Source organism: Pristiophorus japonicus, chromosome 6 (assembly GCF_044704955.1).
Source record: "Pristiophorus japonicus isolate sPriJap1 chromosome 6, sPriJap1.hap1, whole genome shotgun sequence".
Taxonomy (NCBI): domain Eukaryota; kingdom Metazoa; phylum Chordata; class Chondrichthyes; family Pristiophoridae; genus Pristiophorus; species Pristiophorus japonicus.
In genome coordinates, this window is record NC_091982.1 from 258,187,904 (window position 1) to 258,202,130 (window position 14,227).

Genomic DNA, 14,227 nt, shown 5'->3' on the forward strand with positions numbered 1-14,227 from the left:
TGTTAAAAGCAAATTCAGAAATAAATTCACACAAAGGGGTATGATAATGTGGAACAGACTGCCCCAGATATCATAGATGTAAAATCAATTGAAGTGTTTAAAAGGAAGATAGATACTTATTTGGAAAGTGTAGCTATTAAAAGATATGGAAAAAGTACCACGAATCGGGATTAAAAATATAGAGTTGTCATAGCTAACTCAAGTAGAGGAACAAGCTTGATGTGCTGACTATTCTATTCCTGTTCCTATGGGACATTGTGGGCCAGGGTATTCTTGCTATGGCAAATAAGAGATCACTGGCAGAAACATGACTTATGCAAACATGTATTGTGGAAAAAGGTAATCAGAAAAATCAATTTTCAGAAGACTTCTGGAACAATAGTGGGATTATATCAGGAGAATTGACAGTTCATCAAAGATTTCACTTTAAAGGGTGGACTGACCATCCTCGATTCTTTAAATTGAGGGATCTTGAACAAACTCCATGAAGATCACCAAGTAATCTCGAAATGTTGCATGACAATCAACCAGTCTATGTAATGAATAGAACTCAGCCAAGAGTTAAGTAAGCTCATCAGGAATTGTGATTTCTACTGTAAATTTTGTTTAAAAAAAAATTCCCTCAGGTGATGTCCCATCGCCCCTGGTAGAAAGTTCAAATGGAAAAGGTATAGCTGCGAATTTACGATAAATTATATTTTTTGTGATATGTAGGAATGAAGAAGTTGTCACAAAAAACTACGTGTGATGTAATTAAACATCTGAATTCTACCTTTACATGACATTCTGGAACAAGACATTTCTGTTAACAGACCGTCACTTTCAGCAACCTGTTTTGACAAACTTGCAAATGTGGACAGATTTAGCCACAGTAAAGCAGCCCAAGATAGCCACCAAGTAAGGGGGAAGCGGAGGGTGCCAGAGTGAGAAAAGCTGCCGAACATAGTTAGCGATCCCTAACCCGCTCTCATGGCATGCAGAGCTACACCATCACACATTGGCTACAGCCCAGGAGAACTACCTGGTCAGTTTAACCCTCACTGTACAAATTTTATCTAGCTGGCCGGATTTGGAAATAGTTCAAGAAAAAGCAGGGAATAAAAAACAATTCCCAACTCTTGACACCTTACATCTGCAAGCATTTACATCAGGGGTTGAGATCAAAGGGCACAAAGGCTACAGAGACACTGTGATCATCTTTCGTTAATGGTGCAGCTGGGACTCTTTAATGGGACATCATACCTAGTTCAACACAGGACCACACGGGACAGAATGAATCTGACAATGATCAAGTCGAGGCTGCAGTGAGCCAGGAAAAAAACACACATTATTCAATCACAGAAAACAGAACTATCAGATTCAATCACCCAGGAGAATCAGGATAGTTTGGAGGAGGACAATTTGCCATCTGGAATGGAGTTACACAGAAAAAAATGTTATTCTTTTTCAAAAAAGCTCAGGTGAGAGATGTCACGTTACGAAAGCAAGGCATGACCTCCTAGTGAACTCAGGAGGTGGAAGTATTTGTATAGTGGAGGCCGAGTGCGAAATGTGTTTTATGTGTGGGTTGCACTAAGGTACGATACGTTCTTAATAGTCTGGTTGTTCTCAGTATGTGGTTTGATCATTCAGAGAGCAACAAAAGTCTGACAGAGTTTTAGCACAGCGAGAATTTGGATTTTTACAAACAGGTTAGTGTCCCTTCATCATGGTGCCACGAGCGGACCAGGCTCGAGGGGCTAGATGGCCTACTCCTGTTCCTAATTCTTATGTTCTAAGATAAAGGTCTTTAAACATTATGAAGGGTTTCATTAGGGTGGACCTGGAGGAACTGTTTTTATTTGTGAGTGAGCCCAGAACAAGGACATAAAAAGATAGGATTGCATTTATATTGCACCTTTGACCACCTCAGGACATTTCAAAGTGACTTAGAAACATAGAAACATAGAAAATAGGTGCAGGAGTAGGCCATTCAGCCCTTCTAGCCTGCACCGCCATTCAATGAGTTCATGGCTGCACAGCCAGTGAAGTACTTTTGAAGTGTAGTCACTGTTGTAAAGTAGGAAAATGTAAGATAATCACTCACAGACCAAATTATGAATTTGGGAGGAATTTCTTTACACAGAGGGCTCGATTTTGACATTTGGACGGCCGACCAACTGATTCTGCCTGCTCCGGCACCGAAGAAGCCGGAGCCATTTTGAAGCCCGGGCCTCATTCATATAGCATCGGCGAACTGCCCGTCCCTAATGGACATCTCGATTCAACGCGCCGGATGTAAGCCAGCACAATATCAGGCAGCCTAGAGGCTGCCAGTTCGGTGTTTGGGGGAGGAGAGGGGGGTGGTGGAGAGGAGTTCGGGGCGGCAGAGGCCCAGATTGTTTTTGTGGGGCCCGGAGGCATACTCCTACTCAGGAGTACCTTTGGCCGCATCGCCAGTGACACTGGTCGGAGCATGCCTGGTGTACGCTTCACCCAGTTCTGTGCTAAAATGGCAATCGCGGTCCCACGCCTGTCACAGGAGCCCTTGTTGCATATTAAAAGGCTGAAACAGGCAGGCACTTTGGCCAACCAGGGGTAGGTCTCTGTAAAACGGGCTGAGTGTCTGTGTTAACGGATCGCTAAAACTACCAACCGCAGTTAGAGACCAATCTCAGCAACTTAACATCGACCCCAGAGTGGCGAGAATGTGGAACTTATTTTCACATGCAATGGTTGAAGCAGAGAGTGCTGAAATATTTGAGGGGACGCTTGCTGCATACATGAGGGAGAAGTGAACAGAGCGATATGAGGATAGGTGGGAAGAGGTAATTAGAGTTGGAGAAGCTTATGTGGAGTATAAACGCCAGCAGTGACTATTTGGGGTGAATGGCCTGTTTCTGTGCTGTAGATTCTATATAATCTATAGTTAAAAAAAAAAAGATTTTGATCACTACCTTGATGTGACATAAAATGGAAGTAATGGGAAGCAAGCATCTAAATGATCCATTGTTATGCTAATCAACTGGATTTAGTCAAAGTGTAATGTTCAATTGTAAGGGATAATGAGGACACTGCAACGTTGACACATGTAAACTGGACACTGCTCTATTGGCCAGATGTCCTGTTTTGTGCTTGGTAATGATTGGTTGATTGACCATTGAATAGCCCCTCTCTTTCCTATTCTCTCTCCTAAATGTTCCTGGGTCAGTCTGTAGGGATACTGAGGTAGATTTTTAACGTGCCACCCAGACCTAAATCTGACATTACAGCCCATGATAGAAACCACACGATTTACATTGAGGCAATTAGCAACACCTCTTTCAATAATTGGGTTGGTCGTAATATTTCTCAGTCTTTTGGCTAAGATCATGCGTAACTGACCTGACAGGGGAGTAACCATGACCCCAACGTGGTTCTCCCTGGATCAGGAAGGTGGTTCTCCTATGCTTTTTGGAAATAGGTGGTGGGTGGGGTAGTTTGACCCATCCACCTCCATGGAGGTGTGTGGGGGGCCTGACCCATCCACCTCCATGGCACGAACCTGGTATTGCAGTACTTCCAGGAACGGTGCAGTGGCTCTAGGCCTTTTGGCTAAGAGCATTGGTGCAGAGTGATCCTTGATGTGTGCAAGGTGACCTCTGGCGTTTGTGATTTGACAAAGAATTGGAAAGATTGGCAACGAATTAAAAAAAATATATATATATATTTATACACAGCAAGCTCAGAGGAGACATCTCAAAGATAAGAGCTGGGAAGTGGGATTAGGCTGGATAGCTCTTTGTCAACAGGCACGGACACGATGGGGCAAATGGCCTCCTTCTGTGCAGTAAATTTCAATGATTCTATGATAACAGAAAGCAATGACGGATTGTGAATTGTTATGGATTAATGATTTCTGAAGAGAAACTTAAAAAGGCTGTAAAGCAATTACAAGGTTCCAAAACTGTCCTACAAATATACTGATCACTTGGCCCTCGATGGTGCTTTTACTGCTCCCTCCCAGGGAGCGTATTCTTTAACATATAAAATAAATATACCGAAAAAAAAAAAAACTTCTTTTTTCCCATTTCATGCTGATTTAAAAAAAAAGAAATGTGATTACTTACCATTTCTGGACATTTCTGGCCTGTCATTCGTTTGTGTGTGCGCTGTGCCAAATATCATCAGTGTAATAATGTTACAACGTTTTTGGCCTAAACAAGTTCAGACTGACTGCCCATGAGACTGATTGTAGGGTTTTACAAGATTTTGCTCGAAATTCCAAAAGATCATTTGCCAGTGAATTCCTTTGTGTCACATAACGTTAGTACCTGCTATAATTTTGTCTTCTGCTTGTCACAGGGACATTAACAAAAAAATTGAACACTGGCTGATAAGGTCATCTGTTCACTTACTGCCAAAGTGTATGGGTGGACTCAAGTGATGACACCAGGAAACAGTTGACTCTCACTATAACGAGATCTAAACAGCTACCATCAGAAAACAATCAACTGGGACATTACACAGTACATAAAATATGCAGTAAAATGTTTAGTTTGACTGAATTGCATTTTGGTTACTTCGAATTCCAGGACTTTTACTGATGTTTATGGTATCAGATCTCACAATTTCATGCATTTATAATTGGAATAAGGCAAATTCCATTTTATTAAATGGGACTACAAGATTTCCTGGGATAGTTACCAATGTTTTAGGGGAGAGAGGGCAGACTCTGAAACGCTTTTCATGTTTCTATGAAAATCATAGACCAGCAGTCTCGGTTACAGGAGGTAATATAATCATGGGGATACTGTTCATTACATAGTTCCCTCAGAAGACCCTCCATTCTTGCCAGCCTCCAATACTCTTCCTGAAAATTCTTTCTTTCCATATAAGGAACTTTGACAGACAGCCCACCATAATGAATTAATAGCAAAGATTTCCAGTGCTCCCAACTCCTCTTGTGAAATGTTCTTAGCAGTTTTAATAAAGACAATGTACACAAAATGTGATATGATCACAAAAGAACAGACAAACATCAAAACAAGCAAGAAACAACAACAAAGAAGATCGACTACACTAAAAGATGTACAAGTTAGCAACAAAACATCACAACACTGCAAGTCTTTATGACAACACAGCGAAGAAAAAAATGTACACCAGCAAGGACAGATCGGAGACATTTTTTTTTTATCAGATTTGTTCATTTCAAAGACACACAAATCTGCTAAAACACACAAAACAATGAAGTCAGAAAAGTCTATATATTTATGTATGTAGAGTACATCTCGTTCACAGTCAGATATTACAGGATGAAAAGTTTTTTTTTTCAGTTAAAAAAGAAAGACTGAAAGATGAGCCACAAACAGAGAGTGTCCTGCCTTTCGGAAACCTGCTACTGCCAATGACTGACACAGAGAGAGACGGCAACAAGCTGGCAATAAAATGGAGGACAGACATGTGACAAACTTTTTTTTTGGCATGTTGAACCGTGAGGTCACTCTGGACTGGCTAGCGATGGTACCTGGCTCTGTTGCAACTCGCTGGACTGCCTGAGAGGAGTGATTGATGGAGGAGGCACACCTGAAGTAGAAGCAGAACGACCAAGCTTGCAGCTTGCCTTGGACTCTGTGGAAGTAAAGACGAGTTAGAAAAGAAGCGGAAGATAAAACCATCTTTATCAGAAAGCCAGTTTATGCTCCTTTTGAGAATGCAATCCACAGCAGTAGGAAAATAAAGCCACATTTAACCCCTATGTCATGGCTTTGGATAAGGGGCAGAAATGATTCTGATCTTTTTAACTATTTTTAGCAACTTGGTTAACACACTTTCAATGGTCTAGAAATTACCATTGGTGACATCATTCAATGAACGCTTCACGCAGTCCTATAACCTGCTTCTGCCCACTATATTAATGGAGGTATTAACCTATTTACTTTAATACCTCAATTAAAATACAGACCGAGGAGTGTCATTCACATACATTAAGCATTCATTTGCTAATATCACCAAAAGAAATTTCTAACTTTATGTCCATCTTTTAAAAAAACTCAATGGGCCAATGACTTAATTAAAACAACACAGAAAGAAACTTAAAATAAGCACATTATCCAAGTTTAAAAAAAAAATAAGGCTGATAATATAAGTGGTGTAAAGTTAAATGAGGTACTTTCACTAAAACTCCTCCTTATGTTAACCTGGTCCACACCCGCAGTAACAGCTGACCTTCAATTATTGATCCTGATATCAAGGCTAAAAGTGTTCCTTTTGCCAGTGCTGATATCTCTCACTTGATGTAAATTTGCAAACAATAAAATAGAATTCACCCAAAAATACATGAAGGTATTCCTCAAAAGTAAGCCTTTTGATTCGGGGCTCTGTAAACCCTCCCAGTATGAATGTAGTTTTTGCTTTCAGTGTGGGTGGAAAACTGGTGGTTGCAGTAAATAGTTTTCTGCTCCTGTCGAGTTGAAAATGACCCCCTTCTTTCCACAGAAAAGGCAATCAAACAGAAAATTACTGCCGAGCCATCCAATTCAGAACGTTCAGGTGCCAACTGGACTCTGGTCTGCAGCTCACCAGTTTGGTGCTGCAGAAAATTGGCCGTCTTCTGCCCAGAACCGACTGGCAAGTTGGGTCTAAGAACATAAGAACATAAGAATTAGGAACAGGAGTAGGCCATCTAGCCCCTCGAGCCTGCTCCGCCATTCAACAAGATCATGGCTGATCTGGCCGTGGACTCAGTTCCACTTACCCGCCCGCTCCCCGTAACCCTTAATTCCCTTATTGGTTAAAAATCTATCTATCTGTGACTTGAATACATTCAATGAGCTAGCCTCAACTGCTTCCCTGGGCAGAGAATTCCACAGATTCACAACCCTCTGGGAGAAGAAATTCCTTCTCAACTCGGCTTTAAATAGGCTCCCCCGTATTTTGAGGCTGTGCCCCCTAGTCCCCCGACCAGTGGAAACAACCTCTCTTCCAACTCGATCTTGTCTATCCCTTTCATTATTTTAAATGTTTCTATAAGATCACCCCTCAACCTTCTGAACTCCAACGAGTAAAGACCCAGTCTACTCAATCTATCATCATGAGGTAACCCCTTCATCTCCGGAATCAGCCTAGTGAATCGTCTCTGTACCCCCTCCAAAGCTAGTATATCCTTCCTTAAGTAAGGTGACCAAAACTGCACGCAGTACTCCAGGTGCAGCCTCACCAATACCCTGTACAGTTGCAGAAGGACCTCCCTGCTTTTGTACTCCATCCCTCCCGCAATGAAGGCCAACATTCCATTCGCCTTCCTGATTACCTGCTGCACCTGCAATCTGTTGGATCTGCTGGGGGCGGAGGAAGGGAGGACCTTGGTGGGTGGGCGGGAGATCTTAGCACGGCAGTAAAGAAAGACTTGAAAGAAAGACTTGGATTTATATAGCGCCTTTCACAACCACCGGACGTCTCAAAGCACTTTACAGCCAATTAAGTACTTTTAGAGTGTAAGAAACGCGACAGTCAATTTGCACACAGCAAGCTCCCACAAACAGTAATGTAATAATGACCAGATAATCTGTTTTTGTTATGTTGATTGAGGGATAAATATTGGTCAGGACACCGGGGATAACTCTCCTGCTCTTCTTCGAAATAATGCCATGGGATCTTTTAAGTCCATCTCAGAGAGCAGACGGGGCCTCAGTTTAACGTCTCATCCGAAAGATGGTAAGCCAGAAGATTTTCGTGGGGCGAAGAACAGAATAAAAGTATCACAAAATTTGGCATGTGTTCTGCACGGTTACTTGGTAGGATCCAGTAACATAGAAATTCAAGGCTGTGGCCAACTTGGCAACCACTGGCTGAACCATCCCTGTCCTGAAACTTGTCAGAAGATCTGAATTAAATAGACAGCAAATTTCTTTGATTGCCTTTCTAGTGAAGCATAAATAGTAAAGGCAGATTTTCACAGGTTTCATCTGTGGATACAGATGGTTAACTCAGGGCAGATGCAACTAAATGACCTCAGATGTAAATCCACCTGTCTCTCATAATTAGGGTCTTTTACATCCACCTTTGGCAGACGGGACCTCGGTTTAATGTCTTATCCAAAAGCTGTCTCCTCCGAAGTGTAGCATTCCTCAGTACAGCACTAAAGTGTCAGCCTGGATTATGTGCTCAAATCTCTGAAAGGGGGCTTGAACCCACAACTGTCTGATTCAGAGGCGAGGGGGCCATTACTGAGCCAAGGATGACACTGTAGGTGCAGTGCAGGTATGCCTGCTGTGATCAGATGGACTCAACAAAAAGGGGTAGATATGGAGCTCCCCGGGCTCTAAACTGAGATTAGGGCTTAAACCTCCAAAGATGAGGGGGAAAGTTTTTAATAATAGCCCCCAACATAGGGAGCCACTGCAGGCAGTTTGTTTCCCCTTTCTGGGTGGGAAGGTAACAAGTCTCTCCCCAGGCCTGAGACTCATAACAACATAAGAATTAGGAAACAGGAGTAGGCCATCTAGCCCCTCGAGCCTGCTCCCCCATTCAACAAGATCATGGCTGATCTGGCCGTGGACTCAGCTCCACTTACCCGCCAGCTCCCCATAACCCTTAATTCCCTTATTGGTTAAAAATCTATCTATCTGTGATTTGCATACATTCAATGAGCTAGCCTCAACTGCTTCCTTGGGCAGAGAATTCCACAGATTCACAACCCTCTGGGAGAAGAAATTCCTTCTCAACTCGGTTTTAAATTGGCTCCCGCGTATTTTGAGGCTGTGCCCCCTAGTTCTAGTCTCCCCGACCAGTGGAAACAACCTCTCTGCCTCTATCTTGTCTCTCCCTTTCATTATTTTAAATATTTCTAGAAGATCACCCCTCATCCTTCTGAACTCCAACGAGTAAAGACCCAGTCTATCATCATAAGCTAACCCCCTCATCTCCGGAATCAGCCTAGTGAATCGTCTTTGTACCCCCTCCAAAGCTAGTATATCCTTCCTTAAGTAAGGTTACCAAAACTGCACGCAGTACTCCAGGTGCGGCTCACCAATACCCTATACAGTTGCAGAAGGACCTCCCTGCTTTAGGACTCCATCCCTCTCGCAATGAAGGCCAACATTCCATTCGCCTTCCTGATTACCTGCTGCACCTGCAAACTAACTTTTTGGGATTCATGCACAAGGACCCCCAGGTCCCTCTGCACCGCAGCATGTTGTAATTTCTCCCCATTCAAATAATATTCCCTTTTACTGTTTTTTTTCCCCAAGGTGGATGACCTCACACTTTCCGACATTGTATTCCATCTGCCAAACCTTAGCCCATTCGCTTAACCTATCTAAATATCTTTGCAGCCTCTCTGTGTCCTCTACACAACCCGCTTTCCCACTAATCTTTGTGTCATCTGCAAATTTTGTTACACTACACTCTGTCCCCTCTTCCAGGTCATCTACGTATATTGTAAACAGTCTTCCCCCTCTGACTCTGCGAACTTTGGTGAAATCAGTGGCAGAAGCCATGGATGGCTGACCCTGATGTGTGGATATCCTCCCCAATGCCCCCCAGATTTTCAAGGCCACAATGTCTTCCTCCCTAGAATGCATTACACAAAGGAGAGGTAATAGCTGCCATCCAGCAACATGTTTATGATACTGGGCAAATTTTGCAATTTATTGCTTTAATGACTGAAAAAGTGTGTGACTGCAAACTGAGCCCACTGTCTTGCAGTTCCAGTATGAACTCTGCATGCACACTAAATTATAAAATATACCCTTGTGTAAGTTTGCTTTCTCCAAATCCACTACTATTGGCTATTGCTGGAAGTCTGATAAATAACATCACCAGGGGCAAGAAATCTCCAAATTCCATGGCAATCTTTTCTTCAATGCTTTTTTAAAATAGTATTTCTCAGCCTGTCTTATAAAAATCGGATAATCCACTTGAGGCCATCAGAGAGAGAGATCTATGTGCAGCTCAGGGAGGAACCCGGTGGATGGTCAGCTATACAGTCCCACATGAAGTTTAATATTCAGGCAACGTACTGTAACTACTGTAAATTCTACAGTGTGCCATTGCTTCTGTTCTCTTATCTATTTACTGTTTAATAATATGTTTGCCAGTGTATATTCTAAGCCATGGTTTAGTTATTTTATCACCTTCTGAAACCCAGCAAGCCAAAATACTGCAACAAGAGTTTGCTGTTGGGCCCATGGATGCACGATAAATTATTTCGATATCAGTCAAGTAAAGGAACACATTGGGCCAGAGGGCAAGAGCTGGTCTATAGAAATGGTTGGAGATGCTGAACCCAAGAAAATATCTGGAATAACACCCTCAAATATATGTAACATTCAATAGAACAACATTACCCTGTAGCAAGATTTTCTAGAATATTCTCTTGAGCGTCAATTTGGGCTGAGGCTCAGTCTTAGAGCAGCAAATGTTGTAAATTTATTATTACTGAAGTACAGGGAATGTGAAGAAACTGAAATAGTTCTGGGGTCACTCTATTTTGAATGCATATTCTGGTTAGCAGAGGGTTCGACAATCTGTTACCTTGCCGCATGATGTCCGAGCTGTTATGCCCCGCGAGCAGAGTCGGGCTAACTGAGGACCTTCCCATTCGACTGGACACCGGTGCTGTTGGCCCAGGGCTTCCATCCCATTCCTGAGATTTGATTGGTTCTCCTGAAGCACTATGAGCCCCTTTCTCTTTGCTTTCTGCCTTTGGCACCGGTTCAGTGCTGATGCTCCGCCCCTTTAGGTCCTCCCCTGGTTCTGTGAAAAAAAAAGAATCGCTGAATCATCTGAGCACTCAAAGCCTGAGCCAATGCCCACATTAGAGATAGGGATCTTAAGTGACTTTGCCAGAAGTGATAACCTTCAGTACTGCATGCCCGTATACTTATGCTGATGTGGGCCAAGTCAAAATTGTCAATTTTGTCTCCAGTAGCCTGGAACCTAACATTCTCCAACAGTTATCTTAGAACATTGCTGCAAAACTAAGCATGTGAACTTTATTCTTTGGAGGAGGAGAAGAGGAAAAAACCGAAATTGCCCCGGGTGCCCTGGGAGGTGCCAACGATGCGCAATTGCCTTTTCGCTCAGGGGCGGGCGGCGGTTACGTTTGGGCCAAAATTGCCCCCTGGGATTTAGGGGGCGATTTGAAGTCAGCGCAGTGCCCCGCGATTTGTCTCTTGGGCCGCAGCGCACCCGGCGATGACGTCATCGCCATGCGCACCGACTCCTTTGCACCCTGCGGGGGGAAAATGGCCCTGCGGGGGCGCGAGACCAGCGTGGGCTGATGTCCGTGCCCACTTCGCAGGGTGCGGACATCTGTGTGGGGGTACCCCTCAAAGGGAAGGCCATGTGGGCACCAGGCTGCCATTTTTTTGGGGGCCCCAGTCGACTCTTCCGTTGGCTTGAAAATGGCGGCCCTCATCTTGACCAGACGCCATCATGCAGCCCGGCACTCGTCGTTGGCTGCTGGGCACCAAAGGACCTGCAGAGCCCGCAGCGGACTTTCCCTTTAACTGAAGGGGAGGGGTGTTGTGGTGCGTCAGCGCCATGTGGAGCTTCCGCATAGTGTCGACTTCTTCAGCACAGCGATGACCTCAGCACGCGCTGACGCCTCGGGAAGTGTCCCTGAAATGGCGCAGTGCGCTCGAGTCAGCATTCCGCCTCGTTCGAGGGGGGGCAAGTCCACGCCAGAGCGGGACGTCCCACCCGGGCAATAACTGACCGGAAGGTTACTTACTGCCTGGAAGGTTTCCGTCCCTGGATGGGGTGCGGGACAATTTCGGGCCCACAATATTTAACTGTTGTTCAGGCTTATGCTTCGATGTGAAGTCATGTACCGACATTTGCATTTGTATTAAAACAGGGTAAATGCAACAGGACATTCAAACCCCCACTGTTTTAAAATGGTATCAAGATAATTTAATTATTCATAAATCTGTACAAAAAAAAAATGAATAAGTTGCAACAGAGATCTAGTTGTAACAGGAAGCAGTACAGCCCTAACAGAAGTTGGTCGATACAGTACTATATGTACATGTCCCTACAGTGGATATATATTATTCAGTTTCTAAACCTCAATTGTTCAAAATTGAGTAATATGGGTCCCCAGCAGGGACTGAGATCACATTTTCTGTACGTGGAGATATCCCAAATGGATACTGGAAGAGAGCACTCAATGCAAATCATAATCTCCAGTCAAGTGCAATTTGTGTTATTGAATTTGTCATTGTAAGGCTGACATCACCACAGCCTCTTATATCTGCAGGCAAGCCACTGTCAAATATTCTTAAATGGATATTATCAGCCTATGGAGCTCAGTTTATAAATATTCAACACAGTTGCAATAATGATCTAGGCATTCCAAAAACCTCTGAGGACAGATTTGCCGTTCTTCAGCTTGCTGTAGAGGACTCACTTTAACAGGCTGTGAATGTGCCTATCCATTTCAGTTCTCAATTCACCAGCACAGATTTGATATTCATTGGTCAGGAATTTGCTTTGTCCTTCTTCCTGATGGTACTATATCATGGGCCTTATCCAGTTCTCAAAAGTGGTGTGATTAACAGACCCTGAATTGGCCTTCAAAGCTATATGTAGAAATATATTGAAATGCAAGAAGGGCACTTATAATACCAGTCAACTTCAAATCAAAGAGCTATCTACCTATCATACATAGCTGCCTTAATGTCAGCTCCAAGGCACCAGTACAGTACACACCACGTTAAATTGGACATTTCAGTCCAGTGTGGCATCACATAGCTTTGGTATGAAAGGGCAGTGAAGAGTAAAGCTTCATGAGTTTATTCTCACGTTGAGTTCGGTGCTATTGCGTGGCATGGAGTTCCATGCTATTTGCTGGCTCAACCTTTGAGTTGTCCAAATATGGTGTTTGCCTATTTGATCCATGTCAGCAATTCTTGGTCAATGAGAATGTGATTGAATAGTAAGCTCCCAAAGTATGTGAACTTTTCATAACTTTCAGAATTAAAGTAATGGTAGCAGATGGTTTTTTATAGAGCTTAGAAGATGCTGACTGAAAGATTACTTCCATGTTAGTGAGAATGATGGGAAATCCATAGATTCTGGCATCAGTTGCAAACCTTTCAATCATCTACAGTTTCTAGCTATTAGTGCACAAACATCAACATACATCAGTAACAGACATGAATGCACTGTTACATTTTTCATACTGTGCACGAGACATGTAGAGGAGTTGATACTGGGATGTGCATGAGCTGTACAGCACTTAACAGAAATAACCCACCACCTCTTAACTGGTGTGTGAGGCAAATGCTATCTTTCACCCTTGTGGTCTATTGTGTGCTTCAGAACGTGGCATTGAGCCAGTATCAGACACAAGTGAAATGTTCCTTTCACCAGTATATAATGTATATGTGTTGGAGTTTACAATAAGACAGACGTGAGCCAAGGTCAGGAACCCGGGGTGGGGGAGGTCAGGAACTCGGCGGGCGTGGTGAGGGGGGAGGGGGTTCAGGAATTTGGGATGGGGGGGGGGGGGGGGGGGAGAGCAAGGTCAGGAACCCGGGGTGGGGGGGTGGAGAAGATCTGGAACTTGTTGGGGGGGGGGGGGGCGGGGGGAGGGAGGTGGTCAGGAACGCGGTGGGTGGGAAGGAACTTGTTGGGGGGGGGGGGGCAAGGAACATATGTGGGGGTGGGGGAGAAAGTCCTAACCCGTGAGGGTGAGCCCTGTCTGTTCTCTGAAAGCAGTACCGTGAGATCTGTCTGGAGCTTGACAGTCAGAATGAATGGATCAAATTGCACATTGCAAAGCAGTTGATTAATCAGGCAGGCAGGATCTAATTATACATTCCAGATAAACTGCTGGGTGTGTCTTATCCTCTACAGGGGCCAATCAGAAATCTGGTCTTGTCATCCAAGGGGACCAATCAGAACTTTTGTGTTGCAAATACACACTGACATTTAAAAACACTTATCAAATCTGCAGGACATTCAATTAACTATTTTTTTAAAGTGTAATCGCTGTTACATATAAATGCAAATTGTTTTGACATTATTTATTATAAAGAAAGGAAGACTTGCATTCATATAGCGCCTTTCACCATCACCGGATGTCTCAAAGTGCTTTACAGCCAATGAAATACTTTTGGAGTGTAGTCACTGTTGTAATGTGGGAACTATGTAGGCAAATGCAACAGCAGCCAATTTGCACACAAGATCCATAACACCGGAGGACATGAGCGGTCAGTTATTGGGGTAAAAAGTGTCTGGACCCGTTTTCAGGATCAGA

General features: G+C 43.6%; 1 protein-coding gene across 1 annotated transcript in view; it reads right to left on the minus strand.

The window, feature by feature from the left end:
• nyap2a (neuronal tyrosine-phosphorylated phosphoinositide-3-kinase adaptor 2a) overlaps positions 1-14,227 on the minus strand; it is a 141,731-nt gene that overhangs the window by 19,018 nt on the left and 108,486 nt on the right. Inside the window, exons 4-5 of the mRNA XM_070884128.1 lie at positions 10,495-10,716; positions 5,474-5,589 (exon numbers count right to left, since the gene is read on the minus strand). Coding sequence (XP_070740229.1) covers positions 5,474-5,589; positions 10,495-10,716 — 338 coding nt within the window. The remainder of the gene's footprint in view (positions 1-5,473; positions 5,590-10,494; positions 10,717-14,227) is intronic.